Source organism: Chlorocebus sabaeus, chromosome 19, assembly GCF_047675955.1.
Source record: "Chlorocebus sabaeus isolate Y175 chromosome 19, mChlSab1.0.hap1, whole genome shotgun sequence".
In the NCBI taxonomy this organism is placed as follows: domain Eukaryota; kingdom Metazoa; phylum Chordata; class Mammalia; order Primates; family Cercopithecidae; genus Chlorocebus; species Chlorocebus sabaeus.
The window spans coordinates 11,336,559-11,352,334 of NC_132922.1; the positions used below are offsets into that span (position 1 = coordinate 11,336,559).

Below are 15,776 nucleotides of genomic sequence, written 5' to 3' on the forward strand. Positions count from 1 at the left end.
TGCTGTGGCCACCTCGAAGTGTTTAACAATTTTTGAACAAGGGGTCCTGCCTTTTTTTTTTTTTAGATGGAGTCTCACTCTGTCACCCAGGCTGGAGTGCAATGGCGTGATCTCAGTTCACTGCAAGCTCTGCCTCCCAGGTTCAAGCGATTCTCCTTCCTCAGCCTCCCAAGTAGCTGGAATCATAGGTGCCTGCCACCACAGCCAGCTAATTTTTGTATATTTTAGTAGAGACGGGGTTTCACCATGTTGGCCAGGCTGGTCTCAAACTCCTGACCTCAAGTGATCTGCCCGCCTCAGCCTCCCAGAGTGCTGGAATTACAGGCATGAACCACTGTTCCCGGCCAAGCCCTGCCTTTTTATTTTGCTGTGGGCTCCACATGTTACATAGCCAGTCCTGCCCTCAGGGTAACAATGCTTTGCCTGGTGTTCAGGCCCCCAGGTGGTTTCCTTCCCTGCCTCCCCTCCTCTCCAACTCTGGCACCACTAGCTCTTATCATACCAAGGCAGGGGTCTCTGCAGAGACAGCACCACTCTTCTCTGTGTCTGCAAAGCCCAGCCCTGAGGGACAGAAAGTGGAGACTCAGGGGGCATCTGCTGGGTTGGATCCCATGGGCTGGAATGGACTCAACTGGCCCCCTGTTGGGGGTCTTCGTGGAGTTCGTTGGTCCAGACTTCAACTCTTTTCTGTTTTCTCCTCTGAGCTCCTACAATTCCCTTCTGGCCACATCCTGCCTCCTGGTCCAGGGAACCTCATGCAGATGTAGCCCTCAGGACACACCCACTCAGGAGCTGCGGGGTCCAGGGAAGTCCCCCAGACCTCCTCAGGCCCTGTGCCCTGCACGCTCAGCTCTACCATGCAGGGTGAACAGGTACACACTTTTGCACCTTCTCTTTGCTGGCCAAGGGGGCGCAGAGGGGCTGACTGTCCTAGGCTGGCAGCTAGCACATGTTAGGGAGCCCAAGCCCTAACACTCATTCTTCTCTAAGTTCACCTCCCAGCGACCTCACGATCCCCAGGCGTCCTCCTCTGTGGCTGAGGAAACCCCAGGGGCCTGGAAGAAGGCTCAGCTCCTGGCCAGGGAAGTGGAGGGACTGAGGCACAGTCTTCTTAGTCTTTTGCTTTCTTTTTTTTTTTTGGAGACAGAGTCTCAGTCTGTCACCCAGGCTGGAGCGCAGTGGCGCGATCTCAGCTCACTGCAAGCTTCGCCTCCCAGGTTCACGCCATTCTCCTGCCTCAGCCTCCCGAGTAGTTGGGACTACAGGTGCCCGCCACCACGCCCGGCTAATTTTTTGTATTTTTAGTACAGACAGGGTTTCACCATGTTGCTCAAGCGGGTCTCGAACTCCTGACCTCATGATCCGCCTGCCTCGGCCTCCCAAAGTGCTGGGATTACAGGCGTGAGTTACCGCGCCCGGTCAACAGTTCTTTGCGTTCTCAAAGGCTGAGCCCACAAGGGGAATGCAGTGTGGAAGACTAAGTGAGCATGGGACTTTGAAACCATGGCAAAGCCTGTTGCTCCTCATTCTGCCTCTGCGCCCCTCCTGTGACACAGACCAAGCCAGAGCCCCAGCCTGGCTTCCCAGAAGAATCAAGGGGGACTGTCACGAGGGGAACTGAAAGATGTATTAGTCTTTCAGTAGATGTATTAGTCAGTACATGTTAGGCTATGCTATCAAAATTCTAAAATCTCAGAGTTTTAATACAACAACAGTTGTGGTTTTTTAAAAAAATTTTAGAGGTAGGGGCTCACCCTTGTTCTTGATGGGATGCATTCTCACCAGCTCAGTGTTAAGAGTACAAAATTGGGCTGGGTGTGGTGGCTCACACCTGTAAACCCAGCACTTTGGGAGGCCAAGGCAGTGGATCACTTGAGGCCAGGAGTTCAAGACCAGCCTGGATGACACAGTGAAACCCCACCTCTACAAAAAATACAAAAATGAGCCATGTGTGGGCCAGACGTGGTGGCTCACGTCTGTAATCCCAGCACTTTGGGAGGCTGCGGTGGGCAGATCACGAGGTCAGGAGTTCGACACTAACCTGGCCAATATGGTGAAACTCCCATCTCTACTAAAAATACAAAAATTAGCTAGGCGTGGTGGCGTGCACCTGTAGTCCCAGCTACTCTGGAGGCTGAGGCAGGAGAATCGCTTGAACTCAGGAAGCACAGGTTGCAGTAAGCCAAGATCACGCCACTGTACTCCAGCCTGGGCAACAGAGTGAGACTCTGTCTAAAAAAAAAAAAAAAAAATTAGCCAGGTGTGGTGGTGCATACCTGTAGTCCCAGCTGCTCCAGAGGCTGAGGCAGGAGGATTGCTTGAGCCCAGGAGGCAGAAGGTGCAGTGAGCTGAGATCGCACCACTGCACTCCAGCCTGGGCAACAGAACAAGACCGCGTATATCCTTCCCCTCCTGGCACTTAGTATAAGGCCACAATCATGGAAGCCTAGGGGCTGAAAGGTCTGCACAGAATAGCTGTGCATGCTCTCTCTCCCTCTCTCTCTCTCTCTCTGTCGTAATTGCTAATTTATAATTTATACTCTCAGCTATTTCTAAAGAGGATTTTTTTAAGTGAAATAAAAGATCAGAAACCACTTAGGGAATAGGAATGAGCTAGATGTACTAGAAAGTTGACATGAACGTTTGTTAGAACTGAATAATATAGAGATATAATACAGTCATGTAATAAATTACACTTAGGACAATTGAATAATAATTTCCAATCTGAGCTTCCTACCAGCAGAGGCAAAAAGGCCCCACATATTCACCTCTTCCTGCTTATTTTGCCAGCTGTTTTTCCCTTCTTAAAGTTTCTTCTCTTTATCCTCCCTTGTTTTCAGATCCACTGGGAGAAAAAGACCCCTCTCCCCCATTTTCTAGGTATCCATATCCCCCTTGCAAGGAAAGAACAGCATAAAGTCAAACGGTTACATGATTAGCATGATGGAAGCTTCAGCCTGAAGAAATGAGCCTACACAGGCCTTAAAGGTCCCTCCTACACCATCTTTTTGGCTCCTTGTCCACAGACGGAGCAGAGGGTAGGACTTGAAGGCAGGAGACAGCCTTAACCCGACAGAGGGAGCAGTCCAGGCCTTGGCTTCAGGGAGTTCCCTGGAACCTCACTGGAAGGCAGACTCCCTTCCCTGATGGCTTATACATTAATTCACTGAATCCCCAGGACAGCCCTGCAAAAGAGGCCTTGTTATCTCCAATTCACAGATAGGGAAACTGAGGCCAAGAAGGGGAAATGATTTGTGCACAGTTACCCAGGTCCCTTTCTCTGAAGACACGGCCTCAGGGCAGGAGCACCCCGCAAGCTGTGGATGAGATGCTCAGAGTTCTGAGCTGGGGAGGAAAGGGGCTTCTGGGCAGGCCCCAGCTTGGTCTGGAAGGATCAGAAGATGGAGACTTGCTCCTCTCCCCACCACCCCACAGATGCCAGTTGCCATGACAACAGGGCCTCCCTTACGAGGGTGTTGGTTGGAAATTTGCATTTTAATGGAGACGTAATTAGAATTAAAGGACAGAGATTAGAAGGGATAGAACTCTCCCCAACCCCATTCTATCCCCTTGGGAGCCAGAACCCCCAACACAGAGATCTTAAGGCCCCAGAACCACCCACTCCCCACACTGTCCCCTCCCAAAGCCCTATAGGGATATTTTCTCTGCCACAAAGTGCTGTGTCTGTCCCCACTGCCCACATGGGGACAGCAAAGCCCAGAATAGAGGAGGGACTTATTCTAGATCTTACAATGAGGTCAAGTTCCCAGAGCCAGGTGCCATCCGCTTTGCCTAAGGACCTCCCATCTGACCCCAACCTACCGGTAAGTCTTCAGGTACAAGTTGGCTTGAGGGAGGGGTGCTTGTTTGCTAAGGGGCCCCCAAGTTCTCCCCTGAGTCTTCCAAGCTCACCCCTTCCTCTCCCTGTAACCTCTTAACATCTCATGGCCCTGGGGACCTGGCAGGACTGGGCACTCCGCCCCATCTTTTTCCAGGGACTGGGAGGGATGTGCCCAAGATCACACAGCAAGCTGGGCCCAGTGGCTCACGCCTGTAATCACAGCACTTTGGGAGGCCAAGGCAGGCAGATCACCTAAGGTCAGGAGTTCGAGACCAGCCCAGCCAACATGGTGAAACCCTGTCTCTACTGCAAATCCAAAAATTAGCCAGGCATGCTGGCAGGCACCTGTAATCCCAGCTACTCAGCAGGCTGAGGCAGAAGAATCGCTTAAACCCAGAAGACGGAGGTTGTAGTGAGCCAAGATCACGCCACTGCACTACAGCCTGGGGGACAGAGCGAGACTCGCTCTCAAAAAAAAAAAAAAAAGATCACACAACAGCTTAATGGCAGAGCTGCATCTTTGGCTGGTCAGGGTAGAGACATTAAAAGACCCCACCTTGGACCCCCACCTGGGGGTTGCTGTCTGACCCCAGATCGCCACGGAGAATTTCCAGTAACTCTTTCTGTGTGTTCATTACACCCTTAAAATCAGGCATGCCACTATTTCACCTTTCACATCATTGGAAAGAAGCCACTTTGCCTCTGCCTGAACGCCCTGAGGGGGCTGCTGTCCCTGGGGCTGGTGGGTACCACCCTGAACCCTACAGACCCTGGACGACAGAGACTTACACTTGCTGACAGTGTAACATGAGCATGTGGGCACCACCAGGCCCAGCGGAGCCCTTTATTCACCCCAAATGCCCACCTCCTGCAGGTGGAGTGGCTTCTGGTTCACGCTCAGCAAATGCTGGCTGGCTTTTCTCCTATTGGCTGCTCCATCAGTGGTATCAGCAGATATTTATTGATGGCACAGATGATTAAATGCCAGGCCTGGTGCTGAGCACATTTCATGCCACCTCACTACACCTCCAACAGACCCCAAGCACCCCCTCGAAGCTCAGAGAGGTGAGGTAGGCTCCCAGGTCACACGGCTGCTAAGCGGCAAAGGTGGCGTCTGAACGGGGACCAATGACTCCAAGCTGTCAGGTGTTACTCCCTGTGGCCTCCAACCTACCCGTGTGTGAGCACAAGAGCGTGGAAATCCAGCAGCCACATACAAGTGCAGGTCACATCCACAGACAGGGGCCCAGGTCCCACCGGCACACTGCGGTCCACAGAGCAATCACTGATTTACAAATTAGAGTGCTTATTCTGCGTCCAACGGAATTCCAAACGCTTGACACTCGATCCTCACAGGAGCCCTATGAGGTAGGGATTATTATCATAATCAACTCATAAACGAAGAAACTGAGGCACAGAGAGGTTGTGGGACTTGCCCAAAGTCACACAGCTAGTGAGTGGAAAAGCCAGGATGTACAGCCTGGTTCCAGAGCAGGCGCTCCCTTCAGACCACAGGAGCCCACAGCCCCGGGCGCCTCCCACCTCAGCCCTGTGTGGAGGACTGGACAATACTCTCTAAAGCCCCCAAACCTCCGAGGAGGAAACAGGCTAGGGGAGGAGGGCAGCTTGCCTGTGGGCACACAGCTGTGTGAGCCGAGGCCTTGTGGAAACCGGGGCATCTGTGCCAGCCCCAGACCACCAGAACACCCTCTCCAGCACTGCCCACCTCCCAGAGTCCCTACGGTCCCCTCTCCAGGGGGCCACTGGTCTGGAAGCTGAGGGAACACGCTCACACACATACTCTTGCTTAGGACCCGGAGACTGGGGCTTGAGTCCTGACTCTTGCTCTTAAAGGGCTGCACAGCTCTACAGGAAGCTCACTTGCCTCTCAGCCTCCCAGGCCCAGGGAAGTTAAGCTGTTCCAGGGAGCCTGGGAGGAGACATAAACAGGGCATGGGGGCCGAAGGGCCCCTTACAGTGATTTTCCTCTATGTGGCCAAAGGCCCCAGTGGGAGGATCAGGGACAGGCAGGGACCCAGTGTGGAAACAGGCTCAGAGCAGTGAAGCCGCTCACCCAGGGTCATGCCAGGCGGGGAACTAGCCTGGGAGATCTCATGACCTATCCTCCCACAGGGAGACAGGAAGCAGCTGTCCCCCTGAGCTTGACCCATCAGGGCCAATGTCAAGACTGGCAGGTCGCAGGTGCCCAAATTCGGGCTGTGGCGTGACCTGCTTGGGCCCAACAGTGGCTGCCCCTGCCCATCCCGTCTTGCCCAGAGGGAGCAGGTAGCATGGCAGCGCTGTAGCACCCTCTGCACGCAGTCCCTGGGCGCAGACCCACCCAGACCTGCCCTACACGGCACGGTATTGATCCACCGGTTCTCACACCTCTCCTAGAAAGGGGCTGCTGCCCCGCCGAGCCCCATTCAACCGATAAGGAAATGAAGCACTCTTTGTTAAGGGATTGCTGGGGTCACACAGCCCCCAGCTGTCATTTGCACAGTTTTCAAGAAAGGACCTCGCCTCCCGCCCTGGGCAGCCCAGGCTGGTGGCTCTGCCTTAGCTTCCCCAGCCACTCCTCCAGGCCAGGCTGCGAGTGGGGTGCGGTACAGCAAGAAGCCGGGGCCACACAGTGCTGGCTGCAAGGAGCCAGCCGAGGCAGAAATGACGTCCGGACTCCCACTCTACACCCCCACCCCCACCTAGCCTGGGTAGCCGCAACTGAGGCCTTGTAGTCGCGCCGCGCGAGAAAGCTGTCCTGCGTTGCCACCTAGTGGCAGAAATGCGCCCGGGCCCGCGGATGTGCCGATTCCTCCGCGGGAGGCTGTTTCAGCGCCTAGCCTGCCGTCCTGCCCGTGCCCGGCTGGGCTGCGGACGCCGCAGGGGTCTGCCCAGCACGTTGGCACACAGAGAACTCCACCCGGGGGACCGTGGGCTGATCAGCCCAGATTGGGAGGAGGACAAAGCTTGGTCCTTTGCCCGCCTGAGAGACTGACTCGCTGCACATCCCACGACCTTCTGGGCCTCTCAACCCAGCGGCTCACTGGCGCCCCAAACTCAGCTCTCATCCACTCATTTCGTGCGTTTCTGGAACTCTTACCGTATGCCAAGCACTGTTCCAGGCGCTAGGAATATAACAGTGAACAAAACAAAGATCACTGCCTTGAGGAGCTTACAGCGGGGTATGGGTGGGGAAATAGACAATACTCGATACACATAATAAGACAACAATCCGGCTGTATTAGAAGCAGGAAGGAGGCGTATGTCTGAACAATCACTGGGCTCCAGGCCCCCCACTCCCCTTAGGACAAAATCATGGAGTCTGAGGCCTTTGCGACCCTCCAGCCCAGCATGGCATCCTGAGGGGCCACTCGTGTGTCACAGGGGATAGGTCCTCGCTACAGCGGTCTCCGCCTGGACCAATCCCCGCTGCCCATACATGGTCAGCTCCTCCTCACCCTCCAGGGGCCTACCTGACCCCATGGCTTGACAGGCCCCACCCAGCGCCACAGCACTGCTCGCCCTGGTGGCTGTGGCAGGAGCGCCCCCACAAATCCTGCGGCCAGGCTGCCAGTCTTGAATCCCACCTCTGACTCCACCGTGTGACCCTGGCCTCTCTGTGCTTGTTTCCTCGTCTGTAAAATGCAAAAGACAATTCCAACCTGGAAGGGTAGGGGGGATAAACGAGTTAACAAATGCAAAGCACGCAGAACAGGGCCTTGACCCTTGATTGTGTTGGTTGGTATTATTACTATCTAGCTGATGGGGCTTAGACGGTGTGGTCTATCCCGGAGGACCAACTCCAGGTCCCACACTCTGTGCTGTCAGGTACACAGAAGGCCCTCAGAACCCGGCTGAGTGAACCCAGTGGTCCCTTCTGATTCACCGTTCACTTATTGCGTGTCTTCTGCATGCCAGGTGCTGGACGGCCAGCTGCAGATGGAACAGCGAACAAGCCAGGGCTCCTCCCCCAGGTAAGCAGTGTCACTTCTAGGCCAGAGGGGCTCAAACGTTTTGGTCTAAGAAGCTTCTTACATTTAAAACTTCAGAATCCCCTCACGCCTGTAATCCCAGCACTTTGGGAGGCCGAGGTGGGCGGATCACTTGAGGTCAAGAGTTCAAGACCTGCCTGGCCAACATGGCGAAACCCCATCTCTACTAAAAATTTTTTAAAAAGAAAATTAGCCGGGCGTGGTGGCGGGTGCCTGTAATCTCGGTTACTCGGGAGGCTAAGGCAAAAGAAGCGCTTGAAAAAACAAACAAACAAAAGAAGCGCTTGAACCCGGGAGGCGGAAGTTGCAGTGAGCCGGCACTGCACTCCAGCCTGGGCGACAGAGCGAGATACCGTCTCAAAAAAAATTAATTTAATTAAATAAATAAATTTTAAAAATTCAGGATTCCAAAGAACTTTTGTATGTAGGCAATTGATATTTGCCATACTAGAAACTAAAACAGAAAAAATTTACATATTCATCAATTCACTTAAAATAATAAACCCATTGCTTTGTAACATCAACATATTTTGAGAAATAATTGTATTTTTCAAAACAAAAATATGTCTTTAATGTCTGGCTTACGGGAAGACAGCTGGATTTTCATACTGCACTCAACCTGCGCGATATCTTGCGCTGGTTTAAGTATACGAAAAACACTCCGCCCCGTCCCCAGCCTAGCCCGCCACGGAGCCGCGAGACCGGAGAGGATTGGCCAACCCGGCGGAGCTGGTTGCAGACGGCTTCCGGGGAAGGAGGGGCCTGAGCGCCAGGCCCCAGGTGGATCGGGATTGAATAACAAATATGTCCTTCTGCGCCTTAAACCCGCCTCCAGTTTCCTCCCCTTCTTCCGCTCAAGTATAAACCTCTAACGCATGCGTCCTAAGAAAGATGGGCACTTCCGCCCATCCCCTTCAGAACCCTGTGTTCCGGCTCGGATTTCCGCCGAGACGGCTAGGACTGCCAGGTTGCAAGTAGTGTGAGGCTCGTGGGCGGTGCCAAGCGCAGCCATGTCCGCGGCCCTGCTGCGGCGGGGCTTGGAGCTGCTGGCGGCGTCCGAGGGTGAGGAGGGCTGGCCGGGGGACGTCCGGCGCGGGCAGGAGGATGGCAGTGGCTGCGGGCGGGAGCCGTGGATGGAAAACAATCCAGGCCGGGTTTAGCCCCAGTGGCACGGGAACACTGCGCGCCCTCCGACCTGGGTCCCTTCTTCTCTCTTCCCCTGTAGCCCCCCGGGACCCTCCAGGTCAGACCAAGCCGAAAGGGGCTCCGGTGAAACGGCCCCAGAAGACGAAGGCAATTCAGGCCCAGAAACTGCGGAACTCGGCCAAGGGAAAGGTGCCCAAGTCGGCACTGGGTAAGTTCGGGAAGGGGCTGAAAGCGCTGCCTCCGGTACTGGGACCTGCGCCCCAGAGGAGGTGGCGCTTGAGGCAGGGCTTGAAGCATCCGCCTGGTATGGCTAGACCTACTGTGTGCCGGGCGCGGAGCGGGCTCCTGGACATACGAAGGTGACAGAACACGCCACCGTCCTGGCCCTCATGGACTACGGCCCTAGTGGGGAGAGAAGCATCAAAGAATATCAAACCCAGTGTATCATTGCTAAGTGCATTGAAGCCTATGAATTAAAAGATTACGGTACTCTGATGGGGACTTGGGCCACGTCAGCCTTCTCTGAGGAAGCGACATTTCAGCCGAGAGCTGAAGGAGGTATAAGAGTGAGCAAGGTGAAAAGTAGGAAAATATTCTAGGAAGAATAGCATGTGCAAAGGTCCTGAGTTAGAAAGGAGGTTGTTGCCTTTGAGAATCTGAAAAAATAGAGGCTAGTAAAGGTGACCTAGTGAATAAGGATCAAAGATGGAGCATTTAAACACATTCACTAACACTCTGTGCCAGGTGCTGATTCTAAGTGCTGTGCAAATGTCAGCTCGTTTGATCCTTACAGCAGCCCTTTGAGGTCGATACTACTATCACCCCCGTTTTACAGATTCAGAAAAAGGCACCTGCCCAGGTGGTACGGGTAGAAACCAGGCACTGTGTCCCAGAGTGCTGCTATTACCCACTCCATTCAAATGGGACATGCTGTGGCCTGGGCAGTGTGGCCATAGCAGCAGAGATAAGAGAATTTTGCAGGTGGAAGATACGTTAAAGAGGGGGCAGCAGAGAATTTCAGCCTTTAGAGGGGTTTTAGTGGTGAACTGGCTGTGAAGGTGGAGCCTAGTTTATTGGGAGATGTGGTGTCACTTAACAGACATAAAGACTTTCGGAGGGGCTGGTGTGGGCAAGATGGTGATATTTTGACGTGTCAGGACGTGACAAGCTCCTACTGTGTCTGAATCCCTAGAGTCTGATGCATAAATATGTTAAGGTATTTGTTAAAAGAATTATGAATTCCAAGGAGGAAATACAAGACAGGTTTGAGGCCCAGCAATACTTGCCATGAAGCAGGAGTGTGGAGTGCCAGAGGTCATTCCTATCTGTCCCAGCCCTTGTCTCACCGTCCTGTCCTGGGTGCTCACCCACCTCCCCTGTTAGATGGGAGCTCCTAAAGGCACACACCCCCTTGGGCTTGTCTGCAGCCCTGGTGTCCAGCACAGGTTTTGGCACATAGATGTTGAGTGAGAGGAATGGCAAGCCTCGCAGCCAATGGAAAGAACACCTCTGCAGCCTCCACCTTGCTCCAAGCTTCTTTTGTCTCTTGCCTGGATTATTGCAGAAGCCTAGCCGGTCTCCTGCCTTCCACACGCCCCCTCCCCCAGTAATCTTGTTCTCAACAGCAACCAAAGTGATCCTCTAAAATCAGAAGTCATTCCTTGTTTCTCCTCTGGGTGGCTCCCATTGTAGTCAGTAAAAGGTAGGGGTCTTAGGGTGCCTGACGAGGCCTACATGACCTACCACCCCCCCACCAAACTTGGTCTCTTCCTGCTACCCACTCCCCCCACTCCAGCTGTTTTTTTGTTGTTGTTTTTGGGTTTTTTTGTGACAGAGTCTTGCTTTGTCACCCAGGCTGGAGTGCAGTGGTGTGGTCTCATCTCACTGCAACCTCTTGCCTCCTGAGTTCAAGCGATGCGCCTGCCTCAGCCTCCCGAGTAGCTGGGATTACAGGCACCCACCACCACACCCAGCTAGTTTTTTTTATTTTTAATACAGACGGGGTTTCACCATGTTGGCCAAGCTGGTCTCAAACTCCTGACCTCAGGTGACCTGCCTACCTCACCCTCCCAAAGTGCTGAGATTACAGGTGTGAGCCACCGCACCCAGCCACTCCAGCTGTTTTGTGTTTTACAAACACAATTGACACATTTCTGCTTCAGGGCCTTTGCACTGGGTGTTCCTCTACCTAGACAAATACTCTCCCCCTGGATATCCACAGCTCTCTCCAAGTCATTTCAGTGAGACCTTCTCATTCCCTCCTATTTAAAATTGCACCCTCCACCCTTGGAATTCCCCTTTTCTGTTTCCTATTTTATTTTCCTCCATGAAATATATGCACTTCTAAAATACTGGGTCGTTTGTCCTTCATCTCTCACTGAAGCGTAAGTTCCAGAGCGCTCCCTTGGTGAGTAGTATTCAGGACATAATTGTTGGAAAATGGTGGCGCCCAGAGCCTGGGGCTTTCAGCAGGACCTGTGTGGAGAATGCATTTGATGGAGAAGAGCCCAGCTGCTATAATAATCTGGGAAGGGGACCATGAGGTCTTTGGCAGGGCCATGGGCCAGGGACCGAGAATGCTTCCAAGGGGAGTGAACGTGAAATGGTGCCCCCTGCCTGCCACCCACAGACGAGTACCGGAAGCGAGAGTGTCGAGACCACCTCAGAGTAAACCTGAAGTTTCTGACCAGGACGAGAAGCAGCGTGGCTGAGTCTGTGAGCCAGCAGGTTTGTTGAGGGGACTATGGGAAGGGACCTGGGAGGTGAGAGCCGAGGCTGTTCCCCTAGGACCCATGGCAGTCTCAGCCCTGAGCACAGGGTGGGAGGCTGGGCCAGCCCTGCCCTGCGCCGAACTCCCCCGTGACCTTTGCGGGCCTCCTCTGCTCTTGAAATGAGCAGAAGTCCCGCACCCTCCCCAGATTTTGCGCCAGAACCGCGGTCGCAAGGCTTGTGACCGGCCTGTGGCCAAGACCAAGAAGAAGAAGAAGGCCGAGGGCACCGTGTTCACCGAGGAAGACTTCCAGAAGTTCCAGCAGGAATACTTCGGCAGCTAGGCTCCCTGGAGGGCACGGTGAAGAGGCTTTCAATCCGGCCGCCTCCCTCCGACTCCTCTGCTGGCCCCAGGACCCGGCCGTGCCGCACGGCCAGCAGATGGCGATGCAGGACCAGCCTGGCTCCAGGAAGCCATGGAGCTGGAGCCGTGTGGTGGCTGGAATGGAGCTGGTGGGCCGGAAGTCCTGGGAGGATATACACACAGACTCGAGGTGGCTTTCGCAGGCCTGGGCAGAGCGTCTGCACCTGCCAGAAAGGAATGTATCTGTTTTGTTTGCTTTCGCCCAGGTGGGGCCTCTGGGCTGTTTGCTGTGGTTCCTGAGCCCTCGGGGACGACACCTCCTGGAGTAGGAAGAAGGGTGGGCTTCCAAGTTGTAATAAATGCGAACCCAGGAGCTGTGTGTGCTGCTGACCTGCCCCATGGGGTGTCTCCCATCTCCTGTGGCACCAAAGCGCCACCCTGCCTTCCCCCATCTCCCAGCGTGCTTCTCAGCTCCGGGTCACAAGTTCTCCAGTCCAGCCCTGGCAGGCCGCCATCAGAACACCAACCTCTGCTGCCCTACACCAGGGGAGCCTCCTTCCTCTGGGGGTGGCCGCCACAGCTGAAAAGGTGACTCGAGGCAAAAAACAGCTGCTGAGAGGAGTTCTGGTGCAGGTGGCTAGATCTGGCAGTGGGAGTGGTGCTGCTTCAGCCCACACCCAGGGAGCATGGAGTCCGCCATGAGCAGAGCGTTTCACCAGGTGTGTTCCCTTTCCCGCTCAGGCGCTAGTGTGCAGCCAGGTGGGGTCAAATGCCTGTCGTAGTGGGGAGGGGACAGTAGAAGGGACTCAGGAGGTAACCTGAAGAAACAGTTTCGCACTCAGGCGTGTGCCTGAGCTGAAGAATGGAGGTGAGGGGAGGCAGACGGGACCCTTCCAGCAGGCATGGGTTGGGATCAGGAGGTGAAGGACAGGCAGGTACTGAATGACTGTGTGAGTGAAGACCAGAGGTGGGGCCAGTGGAGGAGAGCTGAGAAGTCAGCGCAGGAGTCCATTCATCAGGGAGCCTCCGGGGAAGGGACCTGGGAGGCTTTCTGGCAGCTCCGTTTGTCTCCTGAACTCTTCCCTCCCCACCCCAGCCTAAGGGCTCCTTTGGTGTGGTGACTCCCATTGCTGCTGGTAGAGAGCATGGCATAGTCCCCTGAGGCTGGGTCTGATTGGGAGTGACGATCTGGCTCCCCGGGTTCCCTGATGACACTGCCTCAGGGCCCATTATTTGTAAGAGCATTTGTTCCCCCACTGCCGTGGGTGGTCTGTTCCTGATCTTTAACTGCTATTCCATCCTAAATAAAGACATGATGTGGCCACACATCTTCCCGGCAGTGGTCCTGTCTCCGGGTGACCTCCATCAGCAGGGGGAGGGGGAGGGAGTGTGCTGTGACCCCAAACCTTAGAGACCAGGGCCTCTTCCTGCCTGCTGGACTGTAATGACCCCACTGGGCAGAGAAACTCGGATATCCATGGAGACTCGTGCCCTTAATCTTTTAAGCAGCTTAACAAGAAGCCAATTCAGCCTCTAGCGCCTGGAAGAACAGGCTGACCATAGGCACGGGGCCCTTTTCTATCAAGGACACGCCCACTGTTACATAATCGCCCAGAAGTGCAGCGTGACAGGCACTGCCCCCCGGTGAGGATGGGAGCCGGGGTCCTGCTGCTTCCCCGCTTGCGAGCTTCCCAATAAATCTTATACTTATGCCAAGTAGCACTATTGGGTGCCTGTCCATGCCCCCTCTGGGTGACAGTCATTTGTGTTTACCGCTGGCACTCTGGTCCAGTGGGTCAAGGACAGGACTGAGGAGTCTGCCTTTTAACTGTCACCCTGAGCAGTTCTGGTGCAGGTGTCTGGAAGGCAGCAGGGAGCTGGGGTGACTGGGGCAGCACTGGAGGAGAGAGGGTTTGTCCCCATGGAGGGCCAAGGAGGTGCTGACCACGATGGCCAGGACCTGGTGACCAACAGGACCCAAATAAGAGGACACTGAGGCCAGATGCGGTGGCTCACACATGTAATCCCAGCACTGTGGAAGGCTGAGGCAGGTGGATCACCTGAGGTCAGGGGTTCAAAACCAGCCTGGCCAACATGGCAAAACCCATCTCTACAAAAAAATACAATAATTAGCCGGGCATGGTGGTGTGCACTCGTGGTCCCAGCTGCTTGCGGGGAAGAGGGCTGGGGTGGGAGGATCACTGGAGCCCGAGAGGTGGAGGCTGCAGTGAGCCAAGATGGCGTTACTACACCTCAGCCTGGGCGACAGCAAGACCCTGTCTCAAAAAAAGAGGAAACTGAGTTGTCACTTCAACCCAGGGCTGACAGGAGAAAGCAGGAGGCCTTCCCCAGTCTAGACAGCATGGATGGGTGTGAAAGCACCGGAAGCATTTGCGTCACAGGTGGTTTGGGGAAACAGAGTTTGAGGAACCTACCCCATGCCCTACAGGAGGGCCCCAGCCATGGCTTCCTGTGTCTTCCACAGTGGGATGGGCTGCTGAAGCCCCCACACTCTCTGACCTTCTTTGCTACTAGAGGAGTTGGCCAAGGGGGCCAGGCAGGAGTGGATCAGGACTGCAACATGGGACTCTGCTGGGGCCCAGCTGCAGGCTCAGAGCTTAGGCAAAGGCCTCCGCCACAGGCAGTGGGACTGTGGCACTTGGTGTGTGCCCCGTTCTTTCCTGCCTGGCTGACTTTCATGGGGTGTTGTTCCCATTCTCTGTCCACAACTCTCCCCACCCTTCAAAGCCCAGCTGGGAGGCCCTGCTCTGTCTCTTGAAGCTGCCACTTTCTACTTGGTCTAAGTGTCCACCTTCAGTCCCCCAACTAGGCTGAGAGCCCCCACCCCCACCCCATGGGCCACCTAGGCAAGGGTGGTTGGCACTTGGGTGTCACTGAGGGGACTTTTTTTTTTTTTTGAGATGCAGCCTCACTTTGTCACCCATGCTAGAGTGCACTGGCACTGCTCACTGAAACCTCCGCCTCCCCGGTTCAAGCGATTCTCCTGCCTCAGCTTCCCAAGTAGCTGGGATTACAGGCATGTGCCGCCACGCCCAGCTAATTTTTATTTTTTATTTTATATTTTTTTGAGACGGAGTCTTGCTCTGCCACCCAGGCTGGAGTGCAGTGGCGCGATCTCGGCTCACTGCATCCTCCGCCTCCCAGGTTCATGCCATTCTCCTGCCTCAGCCTCCCAAGTAGCTAGGACTATAGGTGCCCGCCACCATGCCCGGCTAATTTTTTGTATTTTTAGTAGAGATGGGGTTTCACCATGTTAGCCAGGATGGTCTCGATCTCCTGACCTCCTGATCCACCCGCCTCGGCCTCTCAAAGTGCTGGGATTACAGGCATGAGCCCCTCACCCTGCTAATTTTTTAGTAGAGATGGGGTTTCACCATATTGGCCAGGCTGGTCTTGAACTCCTGACCTCGTGATCCACCCGCCTCGACCTCCCAAAGCCAGGAACTTTTTATTTCTACCTGGCCTCTTTGAAATAAAATCATGCTCTTCCCCTGGTTTTCCCGATCTCAGGAAACGGGCCCTCCATCCTTTCTCTTGCTTGGGGGGATCGCCTCTCTTCACACCCACATCTTGGCTGCCTCTCCTTGCTGATTCCAGCCCAGTCCCCTGCCGGGCTGAGCCCTGTGACTCCCTGAGCACCCATCTTAAGGAGCATGCCCAGCATGTCCATGCCTGACGCAGCTGCTGTGTTACATCTGAATGT

At 54.7% G+C, this 15,776-nt stretch overlaps 1 protein-coding gene across 1 annotated transcript; it reads left to right on the top strand.

Moving 5' to 3' along the window:
• The first annotated feature begins 8,764 nt into the window (after nt 1-8,764).
• On the top strand, nt 8,765-12,425 carry RPS19BP1 (ribosomal protein S19 binding protein 1). Its single transcript, XM_007975842.3, has 4 exons — nt 8,765-8,895; nt 9,059-9,187; nt 11,609-11,706; nt 11,898-12,425. Exons 1-4 carry the CDS (start codon nt 8,844-8,846, stop codon nt 12,030-12,032), a joined length of 414 nt encoding a protein of 137 aa, XP_007974033.1. The 5' UTR covers nt 8,765-8,843; the 3' UTR covers nt 12,033-12,425.
• Nucleotides 12,426-15,776: the final 3,351 nt, after the last annotated feature.